General features: G+C 41.5%; 1 protein-coding gene across 1 annotated transcript; it reads left to right on the top strand.

Moving 5' to 3' along the window:
- The first annotated feature begins 13,821 nt into the window (after positions 1-13,821).
- On the top strand, positions 13,822-16,000 carry LOC131467140 (beta-1,3-galactosyltransferase 2-like). The gene is made up of 2 exons (XM_058640871.1): positions 13,822-14,044; positions 14,929-16,000. The coding sequence occupies exon 2, from the start codon at positions 14,936-14,938 to the stop codon at positions 15,878-15,880; it is 945 nt and encodes a 314-aa protein (XP_058496854.1). The 5' UTR covers positions 13,822-14,044; positions 14,929-14,935; the 3' UTR covers positions 15,881-16,000.
- Positions 16,001-17,951: the final 1,951 nt, after the last annotated feature.

Here is a 17,951-nt window from a genome sequence, read left to right as displayed (position 1 = left end):
GACTGTTCGTTGTTAAAAATACATTTGCACTTAATTTAACTGCTTTTTTGTGCAAATATGTAGAAATTGAATCAAGATACTTTTTTACAATTTATTTTTTAATGATTTTAGGCCTTTCTGCATGGAGTTTGCATGTTCTCCCCGCGTGTGCATGGGTTTTCTCCAGGCTCTTCAGTCCCACAGTCCAAAAACATGCAGGAACAATGGCGTCTTTGCATAGGGGCACGGCCCCACCAGAGGGTGCTGCTGTGCAGGGGAGGATTATGAGCTTTTATAAGTTGTCGTATTTTAAATTCAACTTTGTCCCCAATGAAACGTCTGCAGTTTTCATTCGATAAACGCAATTTCCTCTGTAGACAGTTTACAGTGCACACTTCAGTTTCAGCAGTCGGGCCTAAAGTTCAGGGCCCCAGAGCGCTTCTCATTGGCTGATTTGAAGCAAGGGCGGGCACTGCACAGGTCTTGCTAGCTAGGCTGACGTACTTAATGTAACATTTCATTCATTCCTTCATTGCATGATGAAGCGAGTTGATTACCCAGCTAGTGTGCGATTTAGCACTTTACCACTTGAGCAGAAGAAGATTTAATAATTTCTCAAGAGGGAAAAGACAAAAGTGCTGTGGTCCCCTCTCTCACTTGCTACTGTGTTTTTGAGAGTAATGTGTTGGTTTTCTGGATTGCATTATTAGATTTTCCTGCATGGCCCCAACAGAATGTCCAGACCAAAATTGCCACTGTGCAGGAAACATGCAGATTTGGATCAGGGGAAATTGGACACTCTAAACTGTGTGAGAGTGGATGGTTGTTGACAGAGATCAGTTCATAATGTATTTAAGTCAATAGAGTGGTATACTGCATATCAATGTGCAGATTTTTACACCCCTATTAATCAGCCTTTCACATGGGAGAACGCATGTAGTCATGGTCAAGACGACCTGCCCAAGTTCAAACCAACTTGATACTTGCAACAGATGTGTGCATCATTCTGATTCTGAGAGGGAATTCCAAACCTGTTTGTCAGCTGTAATAAAAGTTGACCTTTTCTGATGCCTCATGGCAAGTTGGAAAGTTGGAAGTGTTGTTTTTTTAGTTGCTGTTTTTTTCCCCCTTCTACTCAAGTGTGTTCATGACTGTACTTATTTAATCAACACATACCAATGTCACCACAAACAGTCATACACCCACCAGAAAAGTCCTGAGATTCCTGCTGTGTGTGTTCCAGTGAAACATGGTTGCTCCAGTGAATACAGTCATACCATTTTGAATAAATCAGAAAATCTCCTCATACAGTATATCTTAACCCCACCCCATCTGCTCCTTCACCTCAATAGTTGAAGTGGTTTGGGTCTTCTTCTTCTTGACCAATTGTTGACATCATTGCAAGTGATTCAATCTGATCTGTGTGTGTCTATATTGACATTGTCTAGTCTTCCACTTGGGGCCACACGGTTGTTGTAGTGGTTAGTACTTTTGCCATTGCGGCACGAAGATCCAGGTTTGTGACCCAGTCAGAACAAGGGCCTTTCTGCATGGAGTTTGCATGTTCTCCCTGTATGCGTCCAAAAACATGCAAATTGGGGAGTTAGGTAAATTAGACACTCTAAATTGACCGTAGGTGTGAGTGTGAGAGTGGATGGTTGTTTGTCCAGTTGAACTGTCCTGGGTGTGACCCCGCCTATCGCCCTATGTCAGCTGAGATTGGCACAGCACCCTGCGCGACCTTCATGTGGAGGATAAAGTGGTAGAAAATGGATGGATGGATGGATGAATAGTCTTCCACATGGATTTCTAGAGGTCCAGGCCATGCCCCGGAAAAACAATTAGCCTGATACCCAACCCAAGTAGAGTTGAGTTGAGCCTAGTAGGGTTAGTGTAATGGGAAAGCACCAATATCTAACCAGCAACGTCTCTATATTGGCTGTATTCATAAAAATAGTGGATAATGTTGGGGACAAGCGAAGAGGTGAGCATTTTACAGAATCACCAGAGATGGCAGTGTTGGATTGCTGCTATAACTCATGCTCAACTCATTCCACTTCTGTAGTGATCACTTCATATCAGACACATAATCCAACACTAACCAACTGTAATATCTTGTTTGATTTGCATGCTTTTATAAAAGTGTTCCCCGGAGTAGGACGTGGGGAAAGTTTATCAGGAGAGTTGAAGATGTTGGGTTAGTGCAGGTCTGGAATAATATCCACTCCAGCTGTTTCCAAGCCTGTGAAAAGCACCTGGGGGCATCATAAGTGTCAGATATACTCAGACTGTCAAGGTTCTGTGATCAATCTCCATAGATTTAAAGTGCGTAGGGAACTCTGATAGCTTGAAACACACTCTGGCAGCGTTCATGTTTGCAGAAGTTTGCCTTGCCAACATGGTGGTGTAAACAAACTGGGTCATGTGACATCCAGAGCTCTATAGTAGTCCATGCAAAGGATATAACAACAGCTGACAACAGCATAAACATGTTGCGTCTACTTACATACTGATGATGTACTGCATTCTTGAAGGAGTGTCTCATTTTGTAAGCACAGAGGGTCAGAAGTAAACATGAGAAACGAACTTGAGTGTACGTTTGTGGTTAGGCCAGATGAGTGGTTTTGGGTTGGTGGTTGGAGTAGATAGCTACCACAGCAGAAAGTAAAGTTCAGTAGTGTGGTTGTTATCTGTGGGTGACGAAACCACTCGAGTTAACACGACATCCCTACTAATCAGCCAATCACATGGCACCAACTGAATGCATTTAGACATGTAGACATGTAGACATGGTCAAAACTACCTGCTGGAGTTCAAACCAAGCAACAGATTGAGAAAGAAAGGTCTGGTCTGAGTATTTCAGAAAGTGCTGATTTACTTTGACATTCAGAGGGAAAAAAAGGAGGAGCTTGACGAGGCTGGTTTGAAATGATAGAAAGACAAAAGCACCTCAATTATCCACTTTAATAACCAAGGTATGAAGAAAGCCATCTCAGAATGCAGTACTTTAGTAGTCTGGTTCAGTGTATATTAGCTTATAACAAGGACTGCTGTGTTACATTGGGCTCTTGATTCAAGACTGTAAACTGGAACTTTGCAAGTCTGGACACTTTCATTGCCTTTTTCCTTACAGAGCGCCCAATACAGTTTTGGAGTATGTATTTTTACACCACGTGAACATCCAACCGTCCATCCAACCATCCCCTCCCTTCCCCTCTCCCAACCATCTGCATTTGTTTTCAACGGAGCTGGCGAACACAAGCTCGTTAACTCGTTAAGGTGAGTCGGTTAAGTCGTTAACTCTACGTCGCTTCTTCTGACAACGGTTTTCTCTGGTTCTATTTCGCCGGCTTTGCCGTCTAAAAAACGTCTAAAAAAAGCTATCGCTGCCTTGATCTTTTGTGTTGGTGTGGTGCCATAAAACAATTCAAAACTTTGCGAGATCTCCTGATTCTGAGGATCCCGGGTCGGCAGCCCTGACCTTGCAAAGCTGTTTTTTTTGCGAACAAACAGTAGACAGAGTGGAGACAGCCCCCAATCTCCCTGCAACAAGCCATTCATCAGTCACAATGACTCCAAAGCATTTTAATTAGGGTAAAAATCCTGAAAAGTTTGGCTTTAAATCGTGAAATGGGCAATATATTGGCACTAAATAAACATCATTGATTATGGAGCTGGAGCAGGAAAAGTATTGTGCAAGTGCTTTTTGTTTTCACCTGCTTTCTCCATTGAGATCACCAATGCCAACTGTGTCACCAAAGTTCATGCCCCTCCAACATTTCTTTTTATTTACGGTCCAGCCGCCGAGTTTGCATTTCCATTTTAAGCCTGTGTATTTATACACACGTCTTGGGAAAGTTAGCGTCCCTGCAGCGCTAACCAAAGACTCCCACTTGTCACCTCAGCTGTAAATGAGCTGCGGACGGAGACACTAAATTCAAACGCAAAGGCCTGGGCTGCATGGACAAAAGCATACAAGCAACCTGATGCTTCGGACAACATTGCTGTGCAAACACAAACACACACATTATAGTAATCCAAACAAGACACGTCTACATGTAAAGCATTCAATTGCGATATCCGTGTCTGCATGAGCAGCCACACATACTCACACATGCACATAAACACGCTGACATCTCAGAGTCTAAAATGAGGCGGTCACTCAGACAAGCCGGGGCTTGTACGAGTGTTGTCCAGATGAAATCCTGTTTCCCTCAACTTGACTCACACACAATAAAGTCACAAAGGAATGTGCTGATAGTCAGCCAAAGGTGATCGAAGGGTCTAAGTTGCAGTTTTAATTACTGACTTTAAGCTCCATATAAACCCAGACATTGTAAAAGTAGAAGTTATTATTATTACTACTTACTACTTACTTACTAACTTACTATAACACAGTATTTCTTTAGTACACTTAATAATGTTGGAATCTGAGTTGCCAAAAGCTGTATAGCTCAATCGTGGCATTTTCCACTGCAAAGTACTAAGACCTTTGTGCACCCGGAACCTTTTTCAAGGACCTAAAAGGTTCCCGCAGACAACTGTTGTATGAACGCAAATTAGCACGATGACACGGGAACAACCCACAGCCACAACAAGCTGTACCACTCACCAACAATGATGTCACTATTGTTTACCACAGAATTAATGAATACAAAATCAGTGAAATCATGGTCATGTATAAGCTAATTAGCTTAGCTTATACATGGCTATGTTTAAGCTTTCACTCTCTGGTTCCAGGTGGTATGGCACCAAGGTCGCAGTGGGGACCTGGTTCCTCAGTAGCACTGCTTGGCTATAGATGGGTGGATTCCAGTGGCAAGGGGGCCCAAGACGACGGGCACTCTTCCACAGTTGCAGCAGGCTGTCGGAGTTCCAGTCTTTCGGAAGACCGCCTATCGTGCGCCGCCATGCACGTTGTCCGGGATCGCCCTTTGTCTGGCCTCTACCCTTCGACCTGTTCGGCTTGGGTGACCCTGCCAGGAGTATGAGACTCCAGCCGACATAGCTCTTGGGGTCATGGAGATGCGCAAAGTGCCCCACCATGATAAGGTGGCAATCCCGTCTGGACACATGGTGGGTGTGATTGCCTTATAGACACACCCATACAGTAAAATGTGCACACTTTTAATGGCTGATGCAAAACCAATGTATTCAGCACTGCAAGCACTAGCTGAAGATTCCTGTCCTACCTAACCCCAAACAGGAACGAATCTACCTGCATGTTACACAATCACTTTTCTGATTGGTCCAAGATGAATTCCAAACCTGTTTGTCACTTTCATTAAGGTTGACCTTTTCTAAGTAGTGTTGTTTTTTGCCCTTCTACTCATGTGTGTTCATGACTGTACTTAAATCAAATTAAATCAAAACATACCAATGCAATAAGCACAAAAGGTTATACACCCACCTGAAGAATCCTTACATTCCCGGAGTGTGTCAGTGTGTCTAGTGGAACACGGCCGCTCCAGTGAATACAGTTGAAATACCATTTTGAACAAATCTGCTCATGTGAACCTCCAAAATCTACTCTTCCACCTCAAACGTTGAATTGGTTTAGGCATAATTGGAATGACTCCTATTAGTAGGAGCACTCGGGGTCTACCCAGAACAAGCTGGATGGACATTGATGTATCTCTAGTGCTGGTATGTCTGGTAGTATGGTGAGTGTTTTATGATCCATGCATCCGTTTTCTACAGCTTTATCCTCCACAGGAGGGTTGCAGGTGCTATGCCAATCTTAGCTGACATAGGATAGGCGGGGTACACCCTGGATAGTTTGCCAGTCCATCACAGAGCCACATCCGTAGACTAACAACCACCCACTCTCACTATCACTCCTATGGTCAATTTTGAGTTGAGAACCCGGGGAAAACCCACATACACGGGGAGAACATGCAAACTCCATGCAGAAAGAGATGGCCCAATAATTTTGACTTTTTTATCTCAATTATGGCATTTTATCTCATTATTTTGACTTTTTATCTCATAACTTTGACTTTTTATGTCATAATTATTACTTTTTATCTCATAATTATGGCATTTTATCTCATAATTATGGCATTTTATCTCATAATTTCGATCTTTTTATACCTCTTTTTTTTCTTCTCTGGTGGAAACAGGCTTCCATAGATCTGCAACTACTTCTACGTCATCATCCACTCATGGAATTGGAACACAAGCAACGATTTGGGAGTTTAGATTAACACCACTGACAGCAGCTTTAGTGAGATGCTGTGTATATACAGCCAATAGCGCCTTTAATTATGCTGCAGTCAGTAGAAGACAACATTATCAGTTTGTTCACAGACGTTAGTACAACGCAGTGCTGATTTTATTTATCTTTTTTTTTTTTAAAAAAAACGTTCAAACAGATAATGCCATAGACCTCAGTGGTTTAATTGTGAGGAAAAGTGGACATTTTCATGGGATTTAATCACTTTGCCTCCATTCTCCATCTACTGTATGCAGCGTTATCAGTGAGTTGAGCTCCTTGCACAAGACCAGCTGGGCTGTGTGTGTGTGTGTGTGTGTGCGAGCTTGAGAAAGAGGAACAGATTTTGACAGCAGTGCGAGAAAACAAACACGACGACCTTGATCCCTCACACTGGTGTTTGATCTGCTGCTTTACAATGCAACACTGCAGTGGGATTTTCTCATGGGAAGAAATCAATACATGAAACTGATGAGATTAAAAGTCCTGTGTTGTGTTGTGTTGTAAAGGGTTGATTAACAGACATGAGATCACAGGATCACAGTGTTTTTTTATCATGTACACACACACACACACGCAAATTTAATTTACAAAACAAAGCAAAAAAAACACATTTAAAATACATGAGAACACATATTTGTATTGAAATATCTATTAACATTATGTTTTGTTGATTAGTGAACTTGAATTAGCATAAAAAAGTTTCCAAAGCTCTTTAAATCCATATTTCAGTTTTTTTCTTGAATGCCTTTAAAAATATTATTTATTTAATATAATTTATAGATAATTGTCTATAAATTTTATTTATTTGAAAATGTTCCATAGAAGTCTTTTTCGATTGAAAGTGACTGTTTCATTCACTCACTGTTTCACTCAGAAAATCTCACTAAATAATTCACTTTTAAATCTTTGTTTTGCTCATTTTTAAGCTATTTTCCTTTATTTCTAAGTATTTCCTGTTGTCCTGACTCCCGCAGTCTCTTCTTCTGCTCACCTGTCCCTCACTATCCTCATTAGTCCTCCCTGTTCCACTGTCTCCTCCTCAGCCAATCAGCTTCCTGCATTATTTTCCCCTGCTTAATTACTCATTCTCTGCACCTTGAGCTCTTTGCTCTCCACCTGCGTCTCATCCCTCGTTGGTCTCTTTGCTTGTATTTATAGACCTGTGTTGTTGAGTTGTCTGTTGGGTTATGGGGTCTTTTTGCGTTTATGCCACATGGCCACCAGTTTGTTAGTTTTTTGGGTCTTTGTTTTTGAGTTTTCATTTAATACATTTCCACAATCTACCAGTTCTCCTGCATTTAGACACAAAATCTGCTCCCACGTTTGATAGAGACACCTGTGAACCTTCATTTCGAAGCTGCACGTCTGCTGGCTCGGCAAATATTTCACAATAAGAGCCTTGTTGCTTGCTTATACTGTTTGTGACACATGCCATAGATAAAGGCATTGCCCTGCTGTTTTAGTGGAGCTGAGAGCTATTGCTAAAGCAGGGGTCACAGCTAAAGTGAGGAAAAGAGATTTTGAAGAATTCACACCACGTGACTGTTTTACTGATTCATTTTTTCTTCAAAATAAAATACATTTTTTTTCTGAATTACATATGTTTCAATTTCAAGACAATGAGACATTTGGACGTATTATCTTCAGCAGCTCGTATAACCTTTGCAGAGATTAGTGGACGACACGCTCCAAATGTGGCTTCAGGTTTGTTGTAGAAATAATAATAATTTATTTAATTTAAGTCACCTTACAATACATGATTAAAAGTGCAGAAAATACAAAAAAAAAAAATATAATACAGGCAGTAAAAATACAGTATTCAGCTGAAATTTTAAAAACAAAAGAGAGAGCTAAAAATCTTAATGGTGGCATAGAGAAGGTAGTAGTTCTGTCTTCTGAAACATCGTACGTGAAATTCAACCCTGTGTCGCCTCTTCGTCGTTTTTGTGGATTGTGTTGTGTTGACACTATTTAACTGTAGTGTATGGAGAGAGTGGTGTGTACAAAGCGTGTCTCCTGCAGCAGCAGCAGCAGCAGCAGCAGTGGAGGAGGACTGCACTCATAAGGAGTGGGAGTGTTTTGAGTGTTTATGTGATTCACACAGTCGGGGCTGGGGAAGGCTCTGACCCTTCAGACCTCCCCAACGCAGCGGAAATGACTTCCGACCATGCAAGAACCTCGCTTTTCTCCCCAAACGCACAGCCTTCTCGGATTAGCGGCTTTACAGAAATGTAAATAAGGCGGGAAAACATAGATGTGATGAGGTGCAGGGGAGTGTTCTCATGTGTGTGTTGTTTTTTTTGTTTGGCTGAAGTGTGCTTACATGTACGCGTTTACCTGAACGTGTACGTTACAGCTGCGAGCAGAGGTTGGTTTTTAATGACGGCCGGCACACAGACTGTGTTTTCATGGAGAAATGACAGAGGAAAACATGAAGTAGCACAAAGGAATTCAGGCCTGGAGTTGTTCTCCCCAGGGGGGGCAGTCAGACTCTGTGTTTAGAGAAATCAGAAAAACCATGTCTTTTCTCTCGGTCTCTGTGTGTGTGTGTGTGTGTGTGTGTGTGTGTGTGTGTGTGTGTGTGTGTGTGTGTCTGCCTCCCCAACCTTTACTTAAATTCCAGACAATGGATCTAAATTATCATGAAACTTTTTTTGTCTGTCACTATATCACTGTGTCGTTGTCCCCCCCCCCCCCCACACACACACGGGCTCCTCCTCCTCCCCCTTCTTCCAGATTCTGGTATATTAATAGAACTTTTCTCCACTGGTGATGAAGTTGCCACCTGTACACACACACACACAGAGGTCACAGAGGTCACAGGGCCAGTGTTTCTGTTTGCATGTCTAAGTGATATTTCTGGTCATTGCAAAGCACTCGGGACCTTTTTAATAAACTGTAAAATCGTGTAAACATGTGCCTCTTTTTCTATTCTGAGACAAAGTGCAGGGGGGGAAAAAAGAGATTTTACACAAATGATATAAAATGTAGTAAATTGTGCTTTCATAGACATATTTCTTCATATTATTTCCTTGTAACAATGTTTTATAAACGGACACAATCATTCTTTCATGTACAGCATTTTAAGTGCATGACAAAAACAGGTGGTGCAGGACAAAATGTGTGTCCCGGGACAGGGACAAACTCTCAGTGACGTGGACATGTGGATTCCCAGCTCGACAGGAAAGACTTATTTTGTCATCCAGCTGCTGGAGTTATGTCTTATCTTTGTCAGGCAGAGAGAGAGGGAGAGGAGTGATGCTCTGAGAGAAAGAGGGGAGGAGGAGCAGATGCAGAGCAAGTGAGGACAGGACAGACAAGAGAGGACAGAAACGAGGGCAAGGGGGTGAGAGACATGTGGAGAGAGAGATACGACAGAAAGTGTGGAGTACGGTAGGTAAAAAAAGAGAGAAAGATGGTGATATTTAATAATAATAATAGCAAGTGGGAATGGCGGAAGGAAAACAGCAGGGGAGGGAGTGAGGGAGGGAGGGAGGGGGTTGACACAGTCATGGGAACCCATGTTTGGTCCCTGCTCCAGAGCCTGCAGTTGTTAGCCTCGTCAGTGTTGTTGTTTTGTTTTCACACGGCCTTCGACCTCCAGCCCGGCCACAAACAGATGTTAATGACGTTTCTCACAGCAAGTCCCTGCTCGAGAGTCGTCAGTGCCGTTAATGAGCTGTGGTCGGACGCCGAGAGAGGACGGACGCCATCGCCACAGCGACAGCACCGCAGCCGACCCAAAGGTTCAAGTTAGGAAAAAATGTTCTACGAATTTTAAATAACGGATGGATGTGCCAATCGTTTGAACTTGACTTTACCCTGCCCGGATCCCCCCAAGATCACATTTCAAAATAACAGCGTGAGGCCAACAAGAGGCACAACTGAAACTTATACTCATGCACAAGAACACAATCATACTCTCCCACATACAATATTCTTCCTCTTCCTCTTCCACTCTTCCTGATATTCAGTCTTCACATTTGTCACATTTGGTCTGCAGGCCACGAGTTTGACACCTGTGGTTTAAGGTTCTCTTCATAAATCCATCATTATGGTCCAGAATAATTATTTGCACCCTATGAGTCGTGTCTAATTTTCACTGGCTTTTAGTTATATCCACTGACTTCCAGTTTTTACTTCAATATATGGACTGAATATATAAATAAATGTGGTTTTTTTTTCCATCTTCTCATGTGTTTTGAGTTAAAGTTATGATTCATTTCAAAATCGTCAAAAGTGACATAGAGTAGCAATAATTGTGCAGAAGTCACAAAACAGACACTTTTTTCTGTTCATTAAAAAGGAGCCAAGCGAACTTTGAACCGTGAATTTCACAAATTAAATCGGATTTTTAAACATTTTGAGTACTTTTTCCCAGGTGTGTTTATATAGTTGGTGAAAATGGAAAACTAACTGTCATCAGATTGCATCCTCTGTACATACTGTACATTTTTAGTAATGGAAAAGAAGCGGCGTGAATGCTCTGTGTTCTAAGGGTTAAAGATAGTTTAATACACGCCTCATATGGATAAGGGGAGTACTGGCACTTATTTTTCCCCACATACTGACTACAACCCTGCTCCTGTGTTAAAATTATGGGCTGTTTGTGTCAGTGCTGCAACAGCAAATATGTATTCTACACATTTCCTGCATAAAAATACATCAAACAAGCTCACGCATAAAGTTGTCTGTGTTGTTTTGAGTACAGTGGAGAAAGAATTAGGACGGAGACGCCGCCATGTTCTGTGTTTGCTTGCTTGGATGTGTTTATACATTGACTTGTGACATGTTTGTGTCTGTGTTTGCATGTGTGTGTGTGTGTGTGTGTTTATATGTGTGTGTTTGCGTGGAGGCAGCACACCACAGCGTGGCCGGGGGCCACGGCTCGTTCTCACAGCCCACAGTGACTCTCTTGACAGGGATCGTGAGAACCTGAGTGGCGGGGTGTGGGGGGGGGGGGGGGGGGGGCTTGTGGTCAGGAGGAATTTTTTACAAAATGTAAAGAGAAGAGAACGAGCACGGTTGACGTACACGTCAACAAACCTAACGCAGTGTGGGAGGGAGAAGATTTTTGCAAGGCTACTGGAGAGGATTATTTTTAGATCAAAGATCTGTATCGACACTGATCACACTGGACGTGTGAACTTGTGAAAAGATTCTTGTAAAGATAGACACAAAAGTACATCATGTGCAGAAGAGATAAAAACAGTCTCTTTAGTAGAATTGAAATGTATAGAAATGACAAACACAGAAATAAGCCAAAGATTCAATTGATTAAAATATTCTTGTTTTCAGAAGATTTTGCTTGGCTAGAATACTTTAATACTTTACTCAAAGAGTCTTCCTTCGCTTGATCAAGCTGAGATTTTATGCAAACCATTGTTTTACCTTGTCACTGGTAATTAAAGCTGAGATATAAGATGTAATATCTGATTAAAACAAAGTTACTGTACCATATTTCTTCTTAAAATTGCATCTCATGGCTTTTTTTTTTCTTTTTAGACACCAAAGAACAATTTTTCCAGAAAAAGACTTTTACTTTGTTTTTTTTGCAGTGAATTATTACAAATGTACTGATAATCAAACAGTTTTTTGTGGGTCGTTTGCATAAATGATCAACACGTATGCTATTTCCAGCTTCACAAATGCAATAATTTGCTGATTTTATCACTTTTATATCCCTGATCATTGATCATCAGGGTTCAGCGTTGACTAACGTTGTGCAGCCTACTGCTTATTTAAATAAACTAACCCAATTTTAGTTTAATGGCAGTGGATGGGAACTATAGATCTGTATATAAAAATGAACCCACTCGTCTTCCAGTTAGAAAAGGGAAGCCCAGAAATAAGGACAGTGGTAGCAGTTGTCCACCAGGTGGCGACTTTTTACAAAAAGTGCGTGTGGAAAATAAGCTTCTACTTCTCACTTGATTTATGGTGTCACTTTTTTAATGGTCTCAATTCTAAATGATGTTTTTTATGAATGTGTCCCAATGTGACTGACCGCTGGTGTCATCCAACAGGGGCCCGGTTGCAGGTGACGTCTGTGAACTTTCGGTTTTGACCAAATTTCAGGAAAAAATAATGTGTTGAATGCTCTGAAGTGGAAGCAGCAGAGTGTGTGTGTGTGTGTGTGTGTGTGTGTGTGTGTGTCTCTCTCTTCACACACCTGTCTTCTTTCTCTCATCCCTCCGCTCTCGTGTCTCCTCCCTTGCCATCCTTCATCTCAGCCTGCAGCAGGTTTCTCTCATGTCACAGTGTGACTGTGATTATTTATGAGCTGGTGAATGGGGAGAGATAGTATGAGACCCAGAGATTGGCCTTTACCCTCTCGCTGTCTGCTTCCCTTAAATCACCATTTGGGTCTGGCTTACATTCACATTAACGGTTCGTTCATGGTGTGTGTGACGGACAGCGAGACATACTGTAGAGCGGGGAGAACAAAACAGGGACACGAGGATAAATGAGCGCTTCGCTGCTTATTTAGAGCGGGACGTGTTTTTTTTCTTGAGTATTTCATTTGGGTGGATTTGTAGCAGCAAAGATGACCTCATTTTATCTTTTCCTTACTGTTGGTACATCCTCATGTCAGCTCTACGAGAAGTTCAGAAACTGGCCTGACCTCTGACCAAGACTGGGCCCACAGATTGGTCAAGGGATCTCCCCTTTTTTGGGTCCCTACACAAATTTTGCAGAATATTCTCAACCTCTCAATTAATGTGTTTTGCCTCGTGATGGACTGGCGACCTTTCGCCCTTCAGGTGCTCTTTCACCTAGTTATTTGGCAAGTCATTGTCGTGGTTACAATAAATAGTTTTATTTTGTTATGTTGTAGTCGGCTGACACCATATTCAGTAGGCCTCTTAGTGCTGTCCCAGTTTGAATACCAAGTGACCATTCTTCTGATCATTTAAAGCCACGTCCAGACGGAAACGGCAAGAAACATAAATTATCTTTTTCTTTGCTCTTTTCAAAAAGTTCCCCGTAAACACTGCGTCGTTTCGGGAAATATCTCCGTCCACTTGGAACAACTCAAAACACTGTGGTGTATATACAGTATGACAGGACTGTAACGTTATCCCCAAAACAGAAGACGTTATACGACGGCATGACATATAATAACAGAAATGGAGACAGAATGAACCGAGCCAGGGGAAAGAAAGGGAAATAATGTCTGTTTATTATGCGTGCCATTTTCCGTGTGCATATTTAGCGGTTGTTGTTTTTTTATAGTCACTGAGGGCCCCAGTGACTTTAAAAAAAGCGACTAGTGACATATGTACCGGCTTTCTGCCATAAACCTGAATACTTTGCGTGAAGGAAACACACAATCCTGCCGCATGAGTGAAATCCATCTAACTGTATTTCGTCAGACACACACACACACAAGACTGTGTGGAACAATCACTGATCTGTTTTGTTTACTCTTTTGTTTATGATTCAACTTTTTCACCCCCCTTTGTAAACATTCTAAAGACAAGACACAAAACAAAACGAAAATTACTTAGTTTTTTGGAAAATATTCCATGCAATTATCAACTTTTTGAACAAAAAAAACTAACCAGAGTAGAGAGAGTGAAAGTTCACTCCAATTACATAATCATTAAGACACAGACACACACACACACTCCATGTCGGGATTTCGCGATTTTCATTTGATTCCCGGTTCATTCCGCTTCCTTACAAAAACAAAAAACTCGACTTCCGGTTTCCCAGGTATTCCACAAGGAAGTGACTCGCAGCTGAATTTACTTCATTAAAGACACAACACAAAGCCCCAGAGACTTAGCAAAGAAGGATCCAGAGAACTTAAGAGTGTCTCGAGTCTTTGGCTGCGTCTCCGCGGTGAGTTTTTTTTGTACCTGCTCATACGTTGTTGTTTTCACACTCACGTCTGAGAGTGAGAGCAGAAGAAGCAGGAAATGAGGATTCCTGATGCCTTCAGGGCATCGTGCCAGAAATCCGACAAAACCACTCTGGTCGAGTTTAACTTTGTTTTACTATAAATATTCTACTCAAGTAAAAGTGCCACTGTTTGATAAAAATTTACCTTAAGTACAGGTGATAGTACTGGTATAAAAATGTACTCAAGTTAAAGTAAAAAGTAGCTTATTTAAAATGTACTCAGAGTCAAAGTTACTTAGGACAAGGGAACACAAATCTCACATTAATTTGTAATGGTTTACCTTTTAATTAAAAACAATTAAAATGCTTTAACTTATTTATTTTTTATATTAAAACTTTCAGTACCAAGGAGAGAAGAGAAACGGTATTTAAATGTTTCTGTATGTCCTGTACATAAGAAAAATTGACAGTAAAAGTCTTTGAATCTTGAAATTTCTCACTTAAGTGACCTTAATTAACGCCAATTCACCTGTCCACGTCATTCGTCAAATGAATATAGTTTCCAGAATAAGATTTCTGTATTGCCAGAGTAATTTATATAAACCAGTTCAGAGCTATATTGTCCCTACAAGGGACCTTTGTTTTGCAGTGAGCAGAAAACATAATAGACTTGGACATGAAGATACACAATGACGTTTCCACGTTATTATAAATGTCAATAAAAAAACAATGCAAACATTGATTGCACACGGAACAAAGAAAACGTTACGTCCTTTAGTTTTGACCCGGAGTCTGTGTCTTTCTTTGGTCACTTGCTGTTTTATCTGAAACATTTCCAGGGTGATGGTGCTACTGTGTGATAACTAGAGTTATCTTTTCCTTAGAGCTTTAATGGGGAAAGGGAGAAGATGTTTAAATCGCATTTTACTCCTGGGAGCGGTGGGAATCTTCCTCATCTGTCTCGTCTTTGATGGGAGACTGATTATCAGCTCGTCCTCGTCATATGTGGCCTATCCAGGAAGCTATAAATTCATCATGGATGACACACCAGTGTGTAAGACCAGGGATCCCTTCCTGATTGTGATGGTCCCCGTTGCACCCGGTGAGGTGAAAGTTCGGGACGCCATTCGAGAGACATGGGGGAGTGAGAAAGTGGTTCTGGGTCAGGTGGTGGACACCCTCTTCATACTGGGCCAGCCTGGAGGAGCTGATGCCGTGCAGGTGCAAGAGAAGCTCCAGCACGAGAACCAGGAGCACCACGATCTGATTCAGAGCAACTTCCGGGACAGCTACTTCAATCTGACCATCAAGACTATGGTCATGCTGGAGTGGCTGGTTGCGAACTGTAAAAGTACTTCTTACATCATAAAGATTGACTCCGATACATTACTCCACGTCCTGAATTTGGTTAAACTTCTGCTGGACCCGAGCACGGCCAAACAAAACTACATGTCAGGTTTGATTTGGTGGCACAGTCCAGTTTTAAGAAACCCATTTGCAAAGTTCTACGTACCAAGACACGTGATTGCTGAGCCAGAGTACCCCCCATATCCTCTGGGCATGGCCTATGTCATGTCTATGGACCTTCCCGGCAAAATTCTCAGCGTCTCTCCTCAGATTAAACCACTCTACATTGAAGACGCCTACCTGGGTATGTGTCTGAATCACCTGGGCATTACCCCCACTCACCCACCTGCACCCGGTATGTTTGTAGTGGAACCCAAGCATCCACTGAGCAACTGCAGCCTTTCAAAAGCTGTTGTTGTGATGACAACAGGCATACCATTGATGAAGAATTACTGGCAGAGGAGCAATGACCCGGACCTTAAATGCTGAATGTCATTATGTTTGTTTGACTTTTGTTTGGGTTAAATTCATCTGACTCTGAAGTCTGACAAATATGCAGAAAATTGTGTTTGTATAAAACTTTACAAAAATAAAACAGAGCTGCTGGAAGTCCTCCTTTTGTTGTCTGTTCTGTTGTTGTTTGTGTACAATGGACATGTTTTGATGCTAACTGAGGGATACATAGTTTCTCCAACACACATGGACGGGAAGGGTGAGGGATATTCAGCTGCAACATGTAACGTCACCAATACATTTTGATAGTGGACAGTTCACACTTTACCATTTTAATATTGCACAACTGTTCTTCTTGGAACACTTGTTGAAAAATGTTGATTAGTGTTTATCAAAACTGGAAATGATGATGATCTCGAATGTCTTGTTTTAGTCGACAAACCAAAATGATTCAGTTTCTTTGTTATATGGAGCAAAGAAACCAGAAAATATTCACATTTAAGAAGCAGAAACAATCAGAAATCTTGTTTTAATAGAGAAAAAAGCTTAAAACCGATTCATCGATTATCAAAATAGTTGCCGATTATTTAGTTATCGATTAATAATTGAGTAATTGTTTCAGCTCTATCCCTAACCTTAACCATAATCAGTTAGTTTTCTGCGCAAGTGAAATTACTGTAACGACCACATGTTGCCTTTTAATGTGCAACTTGTCAGCTTTCAGAAACAGCTTTCCAATAGCACCATCTGTCGTGTAAGTACTACAATGCAAAGTGCACATGCGCAAACGTGTCGCTGTGATACGCTCTGTCTGTGTTAAATGGTTACCATTGAAGTCCTGCCCTCATTAGAACCAGGTTTTGGTCTTTTATGAGGACTACTGGTCTAGACGAGGTGAGTTAATACCAGGAAAGGTCCTAAAGAGGTAACACACACACACACACACACACACACACACACACACACACACACACACACACACACACACAGAGAGAGAGAGTTATTGCATACAACAAATGACAGAGGAATCCATCGACTCAATCCTGTCTGAGAACATCAAAGGCACAGCAGAGGAACAATTTCCTCTGCTGTGTGTGTGTGTGTGTGTGTGTGTGTGTGTGTGTGTATAAATAAATCTAGTCTATGATCTATGAGCGTTTTTTGTGTTTGTACCTTAAACAAACAAGACGGTATATTGGAATGGCAGATGCAGCAGACAGACACACCCAAACAAGAGTCTGGTGAGTGCAGACAGGAAGTAGAGCAGATCTACATAACAAATGAAAGAGATGGGAGTCGCTCTGCTCTGACCTGGTGGGTTCAGGTAACAACTGTAAATCTGAAAACCTAAAACAAAAGGGTTTTTTCTTTTACATCATTCATTTGCCAGATGTAACATGGTAGTTTTTGCACAGTGGGTACAGCCAACAGTGATTTACACCCTTTTTTGCCAGCGACTGAGCTGGATTTTTGAGTAATGTGTGGATACAGGGTTTGGGTTTTCAGCATCTGTGTGATTTATGCCAGCCGCAGTCAGCAGGAAAAAAGGGCGAGTGGGCCCTTTTGACTTGTGGGATCCTCCTAGTCTGACAGAGGGAGAACAGATCATAGACAGCTGGGGATGAACGAGAATGAAACTGCACACACAAAGGTATGGTCATTGTGCTCAGTGATTGCTGCCACCTAAGATCCCTATAGTCTGTCATACAACACCAATAACACTTTTTTTAAGTTCTCCAGTGCGAGGCAATAAAATATATTTAAAAAAAGGGATAAAAACGGCATATTATATCATTTTACCATTGCAGGCTGATTTTTCCTGTAGTGTGAGACGTTAACGGGTGATTTTAACGTCATCGGATGCATCAGTGGGTCCTGTGTCTTCGACTGGATCGGTTACAAAGTTTGTGTCTGTGGACTCCCACATTTTTTGCAAAATCAAGTGAGATTTGAAAATCCTCTCATGTGCAGGCAGAATTTAAAGGAATACTTCACCAATTTGAATTTAGCTTTGTATTACTAGAATATTAAAACCCGGCTATTATGAAACCCTGTATTGTGTGGTTTTGTTTTTATCCTTTTGATGATTCACGCTCTTCTTTTGATC

This window comes from Solea solea, chromosome 10 (genome assembly GCF_958295425.1).
Source record: "Solea solea chromosome 10, fSolSol10.1, whole genome shotgun sequence".
NCBI lineage: Eukaryota > Metazoa > Chordata > Actinopteri > Pleuronectiformes > Soleidae > Solea > Solea solea.
This window is presented reverse-complemented; position numbering and strand designations above follow the sequence as displayed.

What these genes read in the sequence shown, in the direction of transcription:
- LOC131467140 (XM_058640871.1), top strand. Translation starts at nt 14,936, where the DNA reads ATGGGGAAAGGGAGAAGATGTTTAAATCGCATTTTACTCCTGGGAGCG.